Source organism: Brienomyrus brachyistius, chromosome 4 (assembly GCF_023856365.1).
Source record: "Brienomyrus brachyistius isolate T26 chromosome 4, BBRACH_0.4, whole genome shotgun sequence".
NCBI classification, from domain to species: Eukaryota; Metazoa; Chordata; class Actinopteri; order Osteoglossiformes; family Mormyridae; genus Brienomyrus; species Brienomyrus brachyistius.
The window spans coordinates 15,079,384-15,097,163 of NC_064536.1; the positions used below are offsets into that span (position 1 = coordinate 15,079,384).

Consider the following 17,780-nt stretch of genomic DNA (forward strand, 5'->3'; position numbering starts at 1 on the left):
TCTATTCACGGTTTGTTTCAATAGAAGATTCAGGGCTCACGGCTCAATACGCTCCCAGTGTATTAAACAAATTATGACTGTAAACAGACTAAGATCTCGCTGGTTTTATTCTGTCTCCTTGGGCATGTATATTTACACAGAAGCTGTTTTCAGACTATTTCTTATTTTGCATTGTTTCCCTTATTCTGTTGAACAGCGCAAAATACAAAAACAAAACCTGAAAGCAAACCAATTATGCCTTTTGCGCCCTCTTGCGATAACATTAATAAGTGACTTTGTGCCACAGTACATTGTTACACCCCTACAATGCTTATCATATTTTTAATGCGTGTTATTCTATCGGTTAATAGCGAACATCGAGCCAGACACCCCACACTGCTGACATCCCGCACTTTCATTAGCATGTTTTTGATGTCCCATCGTGTTAAATTCCCTCTCGTTCTCATTCGGCTCCAAAAAAGAGCTGGAATTGCCCACATAGGAGCCCCTACCCACGTCAGCCCAGGGCCCCCAAAGAAGGTAATCCACTCTGCAGCAACTACCTTTTAATTCAGCACATTTTATTTCCCATCCCCTGCTTATTAAAAAAATTTCATAAAAGAAAGAAGGATTAAGGGGGCGGCATGGTGGTGCAGTGGTTAGCACTGTTGCCTAACACCTCTGGGACCCGGGTTCGAATCTCCGCCTGGGTCACATGTGTGCGGAGTTTGCACGTTCTCCCCATGTCGTTGTGGGGTTTCCTCCGGGTACTCCAGTTTCCTCCCACAGTCCACAAACATGCTGAGGCTAATTGGAGTCGCTAAATTCCCCATAGGTGTGCATGTGTGAGTGGATGGTGTATGAGTGTGCCCTGCGATGGGCTGGCCCCCCATCCTGGGTTGTTCCCTACCTCGTGCCCATTGCTTCCAGGATAGGCTCCGGACCCCCCGCAACCCAGCAGAATAAGCGGTTTAGAAAATGGATGGATGGATGTTTAGTAAATTCATTTACGAGTTAAAATGCCAAACCTCGTGAGAATGAGCCGCTGCGTTCAGTGAACTGCGTAATTAAACTTTTTATTCTTTCTCTTTCATGGATGGTACAGGGAGCAGACGTATTGCATGGCGCTCTGTAAATTGTGTTAAACTTCATACATATTCATGAAGGAAGGTAGCACCAGTGATTAGAGGGACTTTAAAGGCACCAGCTTCGTTTCATGACAAGCAGCCAACGAAGTATTTGCTTTATTTCATTTTGTAGTTCTCATTTATCTTAATGTTATGCATCATGTCTATCATCGATGTATTTATATTATGTTTTATTTAAAAAATGTAGTTCTTACGGGGTGAAGTGTGCTGACGTACCGTGTGCTGACCTGATGGCGAAACAGTGGATTCGTCAGCCCAATGAGCCACGTCCAAGCAATAAACGCCCATTTTAAAGTACCGACCTGTGCCTGTGTTGTCATGAAGAGAGCTACAGCGACTATATTTCTAGATGATTTGTTCAAGATTTGTGCTACAGTAGGAACTGAGGTGAGTTTACCCTCAAGTAAAGTGTCATCGTAAAATCTTACCTGGCAATACAAAATATCTTGACATTATTCCAGGATCTTATTCCTGTGCAGCAAGAAATTGAAGAAGAGGGTACAGACAGGGTGTAGTAGGTGGGGAAGAGTGGCAGGAGTGATGTGTAACAGAAGGGTGTCTGCAGGGGGGTGTCTCGCTTTATTTAAATGCACATTTACCTTTGATCTGGTGGAAATGGTCCCTCTCTGAAGTGGACTGGTTGGTCCATTGACCTCTCACTCTTCATGGAAACACAGCTGGGTACAGGTGAGCCTGCTCTCTCCATCAGGACACTGTGGACAATGGGAGGAAAATCCTCATTATTTAAACAAGATTAAGATGGTTTGGGCCTGTGCAGAGGAGAGAGGCCAGGCAAGGGGAGAAGAGGAAGAGCAACGAGAAAGTATGTGGATGCGGGGAGGGAGGACATGCGGGTGGTTGGAGAGATAGATGAAGATGCAGAGGACAGAGTGAGATGGAGACAGATGATCCATTGTGGTGACACCTAATGGGAACTGTGGAGAGCAATATCTATAGGGGAACAAGGACACGTAGGGAGGCTCTGTGTGTACCAAAGTTAGTCTATTGACGCAGACTGTGGTGGCAGCTGCTAGGATAACGTACCGAATAACATGGTGTACCAGATAAGGCGAAATTGCCAGAAAGTGGAAAAGTACGGACAGGGGCGGAGGCTGCTTGTAGAAGGGTATAAGACAAACATGAATAGTCAGGAAGTCGAACTCTGTTGGGATACGGTGTATCACAGACTTCCCAGATATGTTGGAATAAATGGAATAAAAGGTTATTGGACAACTCATCCACGTCTCCGGGTGATCTCTTCTCATCTGGGGACCCGGTGGAGTCGGCGTACTCCAACAGAACAGATGGAAGCCGAAGAAGAAGAAGCCTGGTCCATTAAACATATTGAAACTGAAGCCTCAATCTGAGCAAATCTAATGAATCCATAAGGATGCATTTATGTTTTATCAAAGCAGAAACGTCCATCCCAGAAGAGGACAATCTATTGTCCAGTCCTCCTTAATCGATATACCGCAGTGCGCAAGTGAGCCTGCTTTTCTCCAGCTTTATGCTGAGGATTGATATTTACAACATACTTTTCAATTAATTAACTTCCCATTCCAGCTCGCAGAAAGTCCGTTTTTACAGTAATCTGCATCCCTTTACCTCAGGTGTAATTTATATAGAATACAGTCAGAACTTCTGTTTAAATTCTCAAAGACAATGGGATTTGAAAAAGTAAAACAATGATATATTATTATAAAGCTTTTCCTCATAGCTTGTGTGAGCCTGTACGCCTTTTGACTGAGAATCTTAATGTTATAAACAGTGTTAGTTTAAATGCACATTTACCAATGAGCTGATGGAAAAAGTCCCTCACTGAGGGTGACTGGTTCCATCATTGACTTGTCACTCTTCATGGAAACACAGCTGGGTCCACGTGAGTTTGCTCTCTTCAACAGGACACTGTGGACAGTGACAGGAAAGACCCTCAATATATAAATATAATTCATATGAGGACAGCATCACATTAAACCTTCAGCTGTCTAGCCTCCTGCTCTGCCTTCCTGTACTTTGATATGCTGTGAAGCTCTTGATGCAAACATAATTGTATACAGTTAGCTTTAATGTGAAATAAATTGTCTCATCTGAAATTAAGATTCCAATATGAAACGTTTAGTATCAGTCTTGCAACCTCTGTTGCTAGACTTGCCTGTTGTTGCCTTTTTCCTGTATTTGTTTATATATTAATTCATTTGTTTGCACTTTACTTCACAATTTGTGACCATTTCTGGTAGGATGGATGATCTGTTTGTTCCCTCTAGTATAAAAGAACTGGCTGATTGGGGAAGAAAAAGGAGGACAATGAAGATGCCGAGGTCTTTTTATTAATCTACACGTATTAACATGTTCCACACTGAGCCCTGGATAGGATCCCTTTCTGCTTTGGTATTATGGTCTGACTATAGACCCAAAGAGACATGCATGCTAGTGGGCTGTAACAGTCGTTTTACCATAAATCACAATTTTCTTCACAACACGACCCTGACAGTTTTCCTGTCTTATTCCTGTTCCTTTTACTCCTGTGATCACTGGATTTTTTTATAACTATTACTGATTAGAATTTAAAAAACTTATTGACACGTTTTTGAGAATATATATATTTTTTAAATAATGCCACCTCAGCTAGTGGCATAGATCCTGTCGCAACAATGACAATTTATTTCCTTGGGGGGGGGGATAAAATTACCCCACAATATATTTTGGCGAGTTCCCAAAAGTCCAAAATGTCTCAAGAAAGTAAAATAAGTTAAAACTGATTATTCTCTTTTTTGAAAATGCTGGGAAGATGTTTTAATGTCTGTTCGTAAAGCACACAGGTTCTGTCTTACCTTACAATTCCCCTTGATTTACACTCCACAGGGGGGGTCATTTCAGAAGCAGCTCCCTCCATTTTTGTACCGATCCACACCAGATGACTGATGCTGGGGCCTCTGTGAACATGAAGGGTATCTGTGCATCTTTAACTTATTTATTTATAATATTTGGCCACTGTTTAGGGGTCCCCCCCCCCCGGGACTGGTTTGAGTAACAGTGTATGACACCCGCAATACACAATCCAGCTCCCATATAACACCTGCAACATTAATTCACTGGCAGCACCACTGCATGTAAGTGTGTCATACATGCTTGTTTTATTATTGGTTCTATTCATTAACTAAAACTGGTAACACTTTACTTCAGGGTACACAAATAATGTAGTATTATGCTATTACTTATGCATTACTGGGAGCCTAATACCCAGATGAGTGAATGCTGGTGTGTCTTGCTGCCGTTACTCTCCGGTACTTTCCGGTCATTTATACTGTTTTTTCTGTATATTGTAACTACCGACTGTAGTTACTTCTCGCCTAAGAGATTTTCCTCTAATCTCTTTTGCTATCATCGCTGATTTACTTTTGCGAGTGGACCAAGACTAGGTTACCGTAGTCTCGGCTACAGGATCACTTAGGTGTGTTTATCAGGGCTGCTTGGTTCCGACAGTGATGTGGGTTTGTGGTATTTATGTTTTGTCTGCGATCGTCTGGACTCTCCTATCCCTCGTCTATCAACCTGGTGCTGGACTTTTTCAGTATTCGGCAGAGGAGCTTCTCCAGCTCCGATCTCACTTGTTGCTCCTCCTCCAGTCATTACTTTCCTGCCTCGTAGGAGATACATTCAGGATCTTGTCGGCATTTTCACTCTGACATCTCCAAACCGATAAAATCCTATTGGTCCACCTCTCGATGCACTCAACGCTACACCGGCTGGCTTGTTAACCACGAGCTATTAGCCAGCCTAACCAGGTTGGCTAACAACTCCGACAACCATTACAACATCCCTGTCAGCTTCGGCTTATTAAACATCCGCTCACTTACGAGCAAGGGGCATCTCATCCAGGATCTCCTCATCAACCATAAGTTAGATCTTCCATGTTTGACTGAGACTTGGCAACAACCTAATGACTTTTCACAACCCAACGAGGGGAAGATGGTGGCGTAGGAGGCAGTGCTAATGTTCGGCAACCTGAGGGTTGCAGGTTTGAGCCCTGGTTCCTTAATATTGCGAAAATGGAACTATGTGGGCCGAGTGATATTGTTAATATGAGATTGAAATGATTATGTGCTATTGAGGACGACACCCAGACTCTTAACCTGCGGGGAGGGGGAGACACAAGAGTTATCGATTGTGATTGAAAAACTGGGTGCAGAAACAGAAAAATAAAAGGAAACAGACCTTGTTTTCATAGGAGCTAAAGAGTTGAGAAGGTCATTGAGACTATGGTTATAGTGAGAAACCAGAGCATCAGGGGTGGATAAATTATGTATATTCAATACAGTATTAATACCATAATCTGGATTAATTTGCTTAATATTATGATACGAGATGATTGGCGGGGGCAGCATGGTGGTGCAGTGGTTACCATTGTTGCCTCACCTCTGGGACCCATGATCGAGTCTCCGCCTAGGTTACATGTGTGCGGAGTTTGCATGTTCTCCTCATGTCATTGTGGGGTTTCCTCTGGGTACTCCGGTTTCCCCCCACAGTCCAAAAACATGCTGAGGCTAATTTGCCTGTAGGTGTGCATGTGTGAGTGGATGGTGTGTGAGTGTGCCCTGCGATGGGCTGGCCCCCCATCCTGGATTGTTCCCTACCTCATGCCCATTGCTTCCAGGATAGGCTCCGGACCCCCAGCAACCCAGTAGGATAAGCGGTTTGGAAAATGGATGGATGGATGGATGTTTAGTAAATTCATTTACGAGTTAAAATGCCAAACCTCGCGAGAATGAGCCGCTGCGTTCAGTGAACTGCGTAATTAAGCTTTTTTCTCTCTTTCATGGATGGTACAGGGAGCAGACGTATTGCATGGCGCTCGGTAAATTGTGTTAAACTTTGTACATATTCATGAAGGAAATTAGCACCAGTGTTTACAGGGACTTTAAAGGCACCAGCTTTGTTTCATGACAAGCAGCCAATGAAGTATTTGCTTTATTTCATTTTGTAGTTTTCATTTATCTTAATGTTATGTACCGTGTTTATCATCGATGTATTTATATTATGTTTTATTAAAAAATGTAGTTTTCACGGGGTGAAGTGTGCTGGCGTACCGTTTGCTGACCTGATGGCGAAACGGTGGATTCGTTAGCCGAATGAGCCACGTCCAAGTAATAAACGCCCATTTTAAAGTACCAACCTGTGCCTGTGTTGTCATGAAGAGAGCTGCAGCGACTATATTTCTAGATGATTTGTTCCTGATTTGTGCTACAGTAGGAACTGAGGTGAGTTTACCCTCAAGCAAAGTGTCATCGTAAAATCTTACCTTGCAATATAAAATATCTATATTATTCCAGGATCTTATTCCTGTGCAGCAAGAAATTGAAGAGGAGGGTACAGACAGGGTGGAGTAGGTGGGGTAGAGAGACAGGAGTGATGTGTGACAGAAGGGTGTCTGCAGGGGGGTGTCTCACTCTATTTAAATGCACATTTACCTTTGATCTGATGGAAATGGTCCCTCACTGAAGCTGATTGGTCGGTCCATTGACGTGTCACTGTTCATGGAAACACAGCTGGGTGCAGGTGAGCCTGCTCTCTCCATCTGGACACTGTGGACAGTCAGGGGAAAATCCTCATTATTTAAACATAGTCCATATAATTCACATTAAATCTTCAGTTGTTTAAACATCTGCTCTGCCTTCATGAACTTTCATATCCCATGAAGCTCTTATGCAAACAGGCTTTTTTACAGTTAGTTTTAATGTGAAATAAACTGTCTCACTCAAAGTTAAGATTCCAGTATTAAAGGTTTAATATCACTGTTACAATCTCAGTTGCTAGACTTGGCTGTCGTTGCTTTTCATTCATGTTTATTGATTTATTTGTTTATATGTTTACTGGTTAGTTTATGCTCCACTTCATTATTTGTGACCATTTCTAATAGGATGGATGATCTGTTTGCTCCCTCTAGTATAAAAGAACTGGCTGATTGGGGGATAAAAAGGAGGAGAAAAAAGATGTCTAGGTCTTTTTATTAATCTACACGTATTAACATGTTCCACACTGAGCCAGCCCTGGCTAGGAGCCCTTTCTGCTTTGGTATTATGGCCTGACTATAGACCCAAAGAGACATGCATGGTACTGGCTGTAACAGTCGTTTTACCATAAATCACAATGTTCTTCACAACACGACCCTGACAGTGTTCTTGTCTAATATCGGTATTATTCCTACAATCACTGCTATTTATAATTAAATAGATTTAAAAAAATACTCAAAGTCATATTTTTGAGAGTATGGATTTTTGGAAAATATTGTCATTTCAGCTGGGAAATACAAACCTAGATGCTGTCGGAACAACAACAATGTATTAAGTTATTAAGGTACAACTGATTGCTCTCACTTTCAAAAATGCTGGGGAGATTTTTCATGTTGGTTTGAAAAGCAGACACAGCTTCTGTCTCACCTCCCAGTTCTCTTTGTTTTACACTCCACAGGGGGGGTCATTTCAGTAGCAGCTCCCTCCATTTCTGTGCCGATCCAGACCAGATGACTGATGCTGGGGCTCCTGTAAAAATTAAATTGCTGCACTGAAATTGCACCAGACCGTGAGCCCAAAACCGAGGTTTGTGCCGATTCATGAGGCTTGTTAAATATACACTGGAAATACACTTAATGTAAATCCTGACATATGATCACATAGCTTAGGCTAATGTAACCTGCATGGACATATTACTGTTTTTCACTGTCTTTCCTACAGTTACAGCTATGGTGTGGAAAAGCCCCAAAGAAGGTTACCACACGGACTGTTGCGTACGCAGAGTGCAGCACGGGGGTGGACCAGTGATGGTCTGGACTGCAACATCATGGCATTCCTGAAGCCCATGACTTGTTCTAGATGTGCGTGTCACTGCCAAGGACAAGTAAACCATTCTGGAGGACCATGTTCACCCACGGTTCAATCATTGTAAATAAGTATCACTTTGCTCTACAAACCTGGCAACACCTTTACCGAGCCGACCCTCGTGCAGTGGACAATTAAAGGGAGCTGGAACCACACAGTAATTATTATCTCTATGTGGAACGGGTCGGGTATGGCGTGGTTCCTGTATGCAAGTGGAAATGCACCTTTAGATCCTGCACAGTTTTGGCCAGCTGTGGTTTTGGGGCCCTTCAGTTACCTAGGGGGGCCTCGAGCGCTGATCCCCATGGCGACCATCAGCACCCGTTTTTGGACGAAATCTTCCGGTAACTTTGCAGTGCTTGTTGTTAGCATCTTAGCACACTGGTTAATGGAAACTATGGGTTTTGGGGTATCAGGGCCCAGTTAATTTCCATGAGACTCCGAAGCTCTGTTCCCTGTTTGTGAAGGCAGTCAGCAATCATTTTCAGATAAAATCCTCTGGTACTCTGGACAGTCCAGGGGGAAGAAGTGGCATAACGTGCATGGCGGGTGGGGGGGGAAGGTATGTGCCCTGGGGCCTGTGATTTAATCTGCCAATGTACTGGTTAAATTACCATTACTGCTGGCTGATATTAAAGCTTTATCAGTGTTCAAAGTTAGCAGCACCAGAGCTAAAGAAACAACTACTAAAATAATGGAGATGATTGCATTGGGTGATCAGCAATTTTCCATAGTGGAGGATGAAGGACTTTGTCAGTCCAATCACCAATTAGAAGAGGCACTAACCCATGACATGTTTATAATTCAGTAGTAAATCTGGCCTGTAGGTCGACCTTCCCTGTTCCACACAATAATAAGTGATGTAACATCATTCCAATAATCTGCACCGACAAGTTAAGCAAGTTTCTCAGGCAGCCGATGCCCTGAACATTCACCATGACATCAAAACTGACAGCAAGGAATAGCTACAAGAGTTTCATACAACTGAGAGTCAGAGATTCAACTACAAGTAGGTAGCCAACGGGGACATGCGGGATGGGGGGGTGTCCTGCCATTTAGCCTGACTGACTGAATTGAAAGTGCCTCCCTTTTGAGGTCCTGACTGATCCTTTCCAGTCACCAAATGAAAAATCACCAGCACATTGAATTTTGTTGATTGCATTATAGAAGTAAAGTTAACATTTGATACTTTAACATCAAAGCCATTATTTCATTTCAGATCCAGTCTGAGTGTATTTTTCACGCCGCTTCTATTAATTTATATACTGGTATGAGACCTGGAATTTCTACTGCATTTTATGTCTTGATCTTTCACTCTCACACATAAGCCCACAAATTATCAAAATCTGCCTTACAATAAATTTTATTTTTAAATTAGAAAAAGACCTCTGCTGAACAAATCATTTTCCCCCCCAACAAGACAGTTAAAACAACACAAATAATTTTTTCTGGCTTTGGTTTTTATAGGCCGACCTGAATTGTACATTTTTTGTCCAAAATACACCGAGGGCTGCGTGAGCTACAAGTTAGAATTTATTTATATAATTATCCTGCATAGCTGATATGTGTGCATTTTATAGTCAGGCACGTAGCTAAGAAGTCAAAGTATGGGTTTGAACGCCCGTAACTGCCGAGAAGTTTGTCTATCAGACACCAGCCGCCTCTCAGCTGCCGATCACACCTGTACCAGGTAATAATCTAGCTTCTCCATTGTACCTGCAACCTTAAATCACCGGCGCCGCCACTGTATATAAGTGTGTTAAACGTGCTTATTTTTTTTTATATAATTGTATCTGTTAAATACAATCTTACCTTGCTATACAAAATGTCTTTATATTCCAGAATCTTATCCGTGTTTCTTGACAAAATGGAGACTCCAGCTTTAAAATACTTTCACTTTTATTTACACACAGCAGGAAATAGTTATGTACCTCCATACCAATCGCGGAAGCGGTCTAAGCAGAAACGGACACGGACTCAGTGGCACTGTTGCCAACTGCTCAGCAAGGAAAGTCGCTATTGCCTGTCCCAAAAGTCGCTAGAAGTCGCTAAATGACGCCATCGCCTCATTTGCATATTGTATATGTAATTATAATGGACGTTGTAGGAGAGAGGAATAATGTCGTGGGAGATACAAAAAGTGGTTAAAAACACCATAAATACGTTTAGAACTACAAATGAACTATTCCACCCTGGCGTAGTTTTTTTTTAAATTACTTTTATTAATGCTATACTAGATACAAACATTTTAAAAGCTAAATCTTAGGATATAGTTCATTGTGACAATATATATGGTAGAAGAGAACCAAAACAACATCGACTGTGTTTATGTAATTATCGAGGTCTGTCTAGAATATCTTACTACTATCTAAAATCCCAAAATAGTTTGAAAAACATTACATGCAAAAGAACAGGACACATTTATATCTCTTTTAAATTTGGCAATCTTACAATTCACTGGATAACAACAGTGAAAAATCTTTAAACAGCTCTATAGGACCAGTACAATGCAGTGATTAATGCCAATACCTTTTTACTGAAAACCTTTCTGCCTGAGTTGAACTCTTTAGCACAAACGGATAAGAACATTTTAAACCATGTACTCTTTTACCACTTTAAACAAGTATAATGCAACATTCCAACTAGTAAAGTGCTGTTTTCTACCTGACATAATGCAGCTTATACTTTGTCCCCAAGGAGGTTAATGTTTTAGATAGACTATACTTTAGTCTTGTGAGTTATTAAACCTGAGGTCTCCCTTGATCAAACATGACGACATGTAACACCTTGTTACATAATATTTTGTTTATTCAGTGCAATTACCGTTTCTTAAGTTTAGGAGTGTTCTTGTCTTTGGTAATTGGGGTTGGACATGGGGTTTCCTTAATCTGCCCCCAAGAAACACAGATGCAAAAAAATACAAAACAGAACGTAAGCATATTACTTTCAATGTGTTACGATTGGTGGAGAGCGGGCAAGGCAAGCAGGCAAGGAGCAGGCAAGGAGCAGGCAAGGAGCAGGCAAGGAGCAGGCAAGGAGCAGGCAAGGAGGCGAAGTTCGAGGAAAACTGGGGATTTATTCGGACAGGACTGAACACTAGCTCGAACATCGACAAACATCAATGACGGACAACGGACTCAGGCAAGACTTGGACTCAAATAGACAGGACATAAAAATAACTAGACACAGCTGGGTACGATCAGGGAAGCACACGTGGATAATCAGGGGGGCGTGGCACACACGAGGATCGTACGAGCCGGGCATGACACAATGTAGTTATTTTTCAATACTTGGTGCTAAAATAAAAACAGATGCTTGCAAGACCAAAATTTAAAAAACTATATACATGCAAAAAGAACCACTATATGTACAAGACACCAGAGTAAAGTTGGCCACACACAATAATTCCAACTTTATTCCATGCTAAGTATTCAAAAATAACTATATTCACACAATCACATAAATATCTGCTCTTAACACAATTTTCTGCTCTTAACACCTCATTTTTAAAATAAATAAAAACGTCAAACATTTCAATTGTCACTTTCCTTCCAATTTTCCTGCTAATAAAATTAGATAAATCTATCCAAAACATTCTTGTATAGATGCTTTTAAAAAAAGAAATTAATAGTAGATTCTGTCTCCATCCCACAAAAATCACAACCGTAATCCATCTCTTTGAACCTTTCTAAGACTTAACAACTTCTGGGCCTTTATAATTTTTACAAGCATTCTTAAGAAAATGTACTTCACTTCTAGACAGTGCGTCAAAGACCAAAGAATATTCTTTAGGTTTAATAGGTATTTTAAATGTCTCAAGAGACTCCCCAATTGGCATTAAGAGACCACTGGCATTCAGCGGCTGCCCAAGAATCAAAATACCATTGTCAATCCATGATTTATTAAAAGGGACTTATTTTTATATAGTATATCTCTGTTATTTCATTAAAAACACCTGTGGGGTGTAAAGTTATGCTTATACACCGACAACCATGCCAGAAGTGCTTACCTGTGAAAATTACTTCATGTGACAGGTAGTTTTTCAACTGAGAAGTTGCACTTTAACAAAAATTCAATGCCACCAATAGAATTAAACAAACACTTTGGGAAAAGAATCCAGAGGCTATTCTGATCATTGTAATATATAAAATTATATATTAATTTATCCAATTTATTGACAATGTCCTTTGACACATCAAGAGACGGTGAGACATACCGATCTACATATCCCTTCTGCTTTGGATAGCAATATGCGTCCGTACAATGACAGATCTCTTAATAACCAAAAATCTAGTTTGCTTTTAGTTTTTTTAATAATGGGGCTAAAGTTGAATTCACACCTCTGTCTTTACATCTTTACAGATAACTATTCCCACGTAGACCACATTATCTTTAATGGGAACCCCACATATTTCATGAGCATTACTATCTTTAAGCGGGAACAGTGCTGATTTAGTAGCATTCATCCTCAAACCTGATACTGAAGAAAAGTTTTGCGCAGATTTAACAGCCTTAGAAACCTCATTTATATCCTTCAAAACTACTGCTGTGTCATCAGCTAATTGATAGAGGTTAACTTGTTTATGAATAGCTAAAATTCCAGGAAAAAAATGATTTTTAATATGCATGTTCATAACTTGAGTCACTAACAAAAATAAGAAGGGGGACAGAGGACAACCCTGTCTAATTCCACGACCTATATTAAACCTTTGTGACGTCTCGAGAGCTAATTTCACTGAGCTGTTATAACCATTATAACGAGTTTTCACTGCATTTAAGAAATAATGCCCAAAACCAAAAGACTTGATGACTTTAAAGATAAAATTATGCTCAACTGTATCAAGTCTTATAAAAGTCAATAAACAAAATAAAACTCTCATCCTTAATAAATTTTCTATAATCAATCATGTCCAGAATTAATATTATATTATTACTAATAATATATACTAATACTGTCACGCTCGGCCTCTGCGGGTGAGGCGCACGGACGGTGCGAGCGGGCAGGAAGCAGGCGAGCAGGCAGAATCAGGGCAAACGGGGATTTATTGGGATGACGCAGACTCGGGAACATGGCACGCCGACTAACACCAATGACAGACAAGGCAAAAAGGTAAGACCAGGACTTAAATAAGACAGGACCAAGCAAAGTAAGTGGACGAAGCTGGAGACGATCAGGTAAGCACACGTGGGTAATCAGGGGGCATGGCACACACGAGGAGCGGACGGAGCGGGCGTCACAGAACCCCCCCCCAAAGGCGCGCTACACCGGGCGCGCCCGGGAGGAGGCGAAGGACGGGACGAGACCGGGAAACCAGAACCTGAAAGACAAAAGCAAAACCAAATCAACGGGGAACAGGGAACAAGACAGACAGGCAAAACTGACAAAGTGGCAGGAGCCAGGACAGGACACAACACAGGACAGGAAAGGCCGACAGACAGACCAGAAACGGGGACATAGAGGGAACAGGCGGGACAAAAGGAGCGGGAGTGACGGGAGGGAACGACGGGAAACCAGGAGCGGAGCGGGGCAGACCAAAGGAACGAGGAACAGAGGACAGCTGGACAGAGGCAGGAGGAGGAACAAACACAGGCAGGACCGGGGCAGGAAAGAAGGGAGAGAAGGAGGGGGAACTAAGGGGAGCCCGAGGGAGCCCCAGCGGGTGACGGGAGGCAGCCGGAGGGGCCGCAGGCGGCCGGGAGGCCGGAGCCGGAGGGGATCTCGGAGGGGCAGAGGAGACAGGGGAAGGGACCGATGCAGGGACGAGGGAGGGAGCCGGAGGGGAGACCAGGGAAGGGGACGAGGGAGCAGGAAGGGCCATTGGCGAAGGCAAGGAGAGGGGGGGAGCCGCTGCAGGCGGCGACGTCGTCCGCCGCGCCGGAGCGGGAGGACCCGGACGCGACCGAGGAGCCGCCCTCAGGGGACCCGCAGGCGACCGCCGAGGAACCAGCGGAGGGAGCGAGGCAGGGCGACGAGGCCGGGACGAGGAACCCGCAGGCGGACGCTGACCAGGCGGACCAGGACCCGCAGGCGCCGACCCAGCCGTAGCGCCGGCGAGCGAGGACAAGCCAGGGGGTCGGGCGGGAGGGACCCCAGTCCGACGTCTGTGCCCCCTCCCCTTGCGGGACACAGACATACCGACCCCCGGTCGGGGTCGATGTCGCCGGGGTGAGGGTGAAGGAGTCACAAGTAGGGTCCCCGAGGGGTCCCATTCAAGCTCCTCCACCTCCGAAGAGGGAGGAGCTAAGATGGAGTCCTCTGGGACCTCCTCGGGGACTAGGGCAGAAGGGACTGGAGTGAGGTCATGGACTGGAGCTGCAGGCAAGAGGGGCGTCTCGGGCGTGAGCGCTGGAGCTGCTGCAGGCACGGGGAGCGTCTCGGGCGTGGGCGCTGGAGCTGCTGCCGGCACGGGGAGCGTCTCGGGCGTGGGCGCTGGAGCTGCTGCCGGCACGGGGAGCGCCCCGGGCTGCGCAGGCGGCTGCGCAGGGTGCGCAGGCGGGAGTGGTTGCTCGGGCGCCTGGTCAGCAGTCAGGAGCTGTCGCTCCGGAGAGGGGTCCACCGGCAGAGGCGGTCGTTCCCCTGTGGGAGCCTCCTCTCCAAGGCGCGCTTCTCCGGGCGCGTCAGGGAGCGAAGGCGGTTGCTCAGCCGCCGGAGCCGCAGGCAAGGGCGGCGGACCGGGAGCCGCTGGAGCGCGGTCAGGACTCGGAGCGCGGTCAGGACTCGGAGCGCGGTCAGGACTCGGAGCGCCAGGTGGCTGCGGAGGGGGCGCCTCTGGAGCTGCTGCAGGCGGAGAGGGCGCCGGGACAGGAACACGGTCAGGCTGCTGCAGGCGGAGGGGGCGCCGGGACAGGAACACGGTCAGGCTGCTGCAGGCGGAGGGGGCGCCGGGACAGGAACACGGTCAGGCTGCTGCAGTGGGGGCGCCGGCCCGGGCGCTGCAGGCCGCTGACGTGGGGGCGCTCGCCCGGGAACTGCAGGTGACTGCAGTGGGGGCGCCTCGGAAGCGGCTGTAGCAGGCGAAGACGGGAGCGGCTGCGCGAGCGGCGCAGGCGGCTGCGCAGGCGGCTGCGCGAGCGGCGCAGTCGGCCGCGCAGGCGGCGTAGGAGCAAAGTCCGAGGGCGGCGGCTGCGTGGGCGGCAAGAGCAGAAGGAGCTCCTCAGACTCGGCTTTTGCCGCTCGTCGCGGAGGCGGCTGTCCCAGCTGTACCGTGACCCGGCGTGTTCTCCGGACCGGGGAAGCTGCTTGGGAAGGCAGCTTAGCAGCTCTGAGGGCCTCCGTGTCGTTCGGGGAGTCCTCCAGCTCACCAGCTGGGAAGGAGGCGGGGACGAGAGCGCACGCCCCTAGGACGATCGTCCGGGCGCCCGTCGGCTTCCTCCTCCTCTTCCGCGTCACCGTCTGGGGGGTAGGCTGCGCACTGTCCGAGAAAGCGGACCGCGGGAGGATGGTCCCCGGTTCGTGTAGCGCAACCCACCGCTCTTTACGGAGCTCGGCCACCCGCTGGAAGTTATCGCGCACCTCCTCCGCGAGGTGCGCGTCCCTTTCCAGGGACAGCCGGTCCAGGATGTCCCAGCTCCGGCTGATGAGATCCCAGGCCGGGGGATCTTCCCGGATGCCGGGCTGGGCGATCCAAAATAACAGCTGATCGACGTAACTGCGGTAGTCCTCCACAGTTACGGAAGCTGCTTCTTTATGGTCTGTCATTCTGTCACGCTCGGCGTCTGCGGGTGAGGCGCACGGACGGTGCGAGCGGGCAGGAAGCAGGCGAGCAGGCAGAATCAGGGCAAACGGGGATTTATTGGGATGATGCGGACTCGGGAACATGGCACGCCGACTAACACCAATGACAGACAAGGCAAAAAGGTAAGACCAGGACTTAAATAAGACAGGACCAAGCAAAGTAAGTGGACAAAGCTGGAGACGATCAGGTAAGCACACGTGGGTAATCAGGGGGCGTGGCACACACGAGGAGCGGACGGAGCGGGCGTCACAAATACTATATATGAGGTATTTTTATGAGGTTTGGGAATCAAACTAATTACACCCTGCTATAATGTAGGAGGCAATTCAGCACTTTCAATGGCTTCTTGAAACACTAAAAGTAAAAAGGTTCCTCACTGAAAAACTTGTAAAATTCACCCGTCAAACCATCATTTGTTATCTTTAAGGGACTTAATGCAATCAGTAATCTCATGCCGATTTATTACCTCATCACATGTACTTTTAAAATCTTCATCAGTTTTTCTAATATCGGCTGATAAATCATGAAGGAATGTATTAATTCCACTAATGTGAGAGGGTAAATATAAATTCTGATAGAATTTAGCAACGTACTTAGAAATTTCCTTTGTAGTCTCATTGGGTATACCATTTATCATCAGTTTGGACGATGACTTGCGCTCACCATTTTGTTTTTCCAGATTAAAAAAAAATATATTGTATTTTCCTCCCCTTTCTCTATCATTTACGTCTTGATCTTACAAATACCCCTCTTGCTTTCTCCTCATATATACTATCCAACTGGCTCTGAAGTGATGAGAACTCCTCTAATTCCCAAGCAGTCAAGCCTTCTTCTTTACCAGTTAACTGAAAAATATCCCTTACTACCCGTACTTCTTCTTTTCTGATTTTTGCCAGTATTTTTCCCACTTTAATAACCACACTCCTTACCTCATACTTCATTAGTTCCCAGGATTGACCAAATGTCTGCATATAACGGACCCGTTCCCAATGCTTATCAAATAAATTATTTCAAATTTCAAGCCTTCATTTTCAAGTAATTTATTATTTAATTTCCAATAATTTATTTAGTAGTTTCTATAGTTTGATGTCCCAAGTGTATTAATACTAACCAAAAATTCCTTTCTGGTCTGCCAAAATAGATGGTTTAATTGAAACACATTCAACATTATCAGCCAAATCATCAAATATAAGCCAGAAGTCTATGCGAGATTGCAAAGAAAGATCCTTATTATTCCACGTAAACATACGTTTAGTCGGATGCTTATACCTCCAAATGTCTAAAATGCCCAACCGTAAAGAGATATCATGAAGAGCACAGTTTGATCTATGGTCTTTTGGTGGCCATCTATCCATACAATCGTCAATCACCGTGTTGAAATAATTTTTGCTGAAGGATGTCTAGATGTCAACGAATTAATTTTTTGTTCTAGTCTCTGAAATAATTTGTTATTTAATGTTTTATTATTGGTGGCATATATATTAATAAGAACAAACATTGTATTATGGGATTCAACAACTAATATAATCCATGTGCCTTCATTATCTTTTTCAAAATCCAAAATTTGACCTCCAAACCTACCTTGTAAAATAGCGACCCCTGATCTCACCACCCCAGTTTTCCAAAATGTATTATCTATAGAACATGCATGTGTTTCTTGCACGAAATAAAAATCTGCACATTTGCTCTTACAATACAAGAATAAGGATTTCCTTAAATGTATATTTCTGATACCCCTGGCATTAACTGAAAAAAAAAACGAAACAGACATTAACAACAGATTAACAGATAAGTAGCAGCAAAATAGACTGTAGCCTTAACACACTTTAATTCTTGTTTTCTAGCTGCCCATGTTTTGACCCCTTGTCTTCTTTTTCTTCTTGTTTGCTTACTAATCAAACCCCTGTTCTGCCAGGCTGCACTGTGGATCGTCTGGCTCTCCAGCATGCCCCACCATAACAGTACCAGCCCCCAGAAATTTCAATTTCATTCCACAGAACTTTAATTAAGCCGTGAAGTCAGATTCTCACAGACAAATATGA

The 17,780-nt window shown here is 44.7% G+C and overlaps 1 protein-coding gene and 1 long non-coding RNA gene across 2 annotated transcripts in view; one reads left to right on the forward strand and one right to left on the reverse strand.

Annotated features, from left to right (window-relative positions):
- Positions 1 to 17,780, reverse strand: part of LOC125739963 (uncharacterized) — a 305,354-nt gene that overhangs the window by 131,461 nt on the left and 156,113 nt on the right. The window contains exons 12-14 of the mRNA XM_049010567.1: positions 6,596 to 6,709; positions 3,959 to 4,060; positions 2,919 to 3,032 (exon numbers count right to left, since the gene is read on the reverse strand). Coding sequence (XP_048866524.1) covers positions 2,919 to 3,032; positions 3,959 to 4,060; positions 6,596 to 6,709 — 330 coding nt within the window. The remainder of the gene's footprint in view (positions 1 to 2,918; positions 3,033 to 3,958; positions 4,061 to 6,595; positions 6,710 to 17,780) is intronic.
- Positions 1 to 17,780, forward strand: part of LOC125739972 (uncharacterized) — a 188,638-nt gene that overhangs the window by 93,857 nt on the left and 77,001 nt on the right. The gene's annotated exons all lie outside the window — the stretch shown is intronic.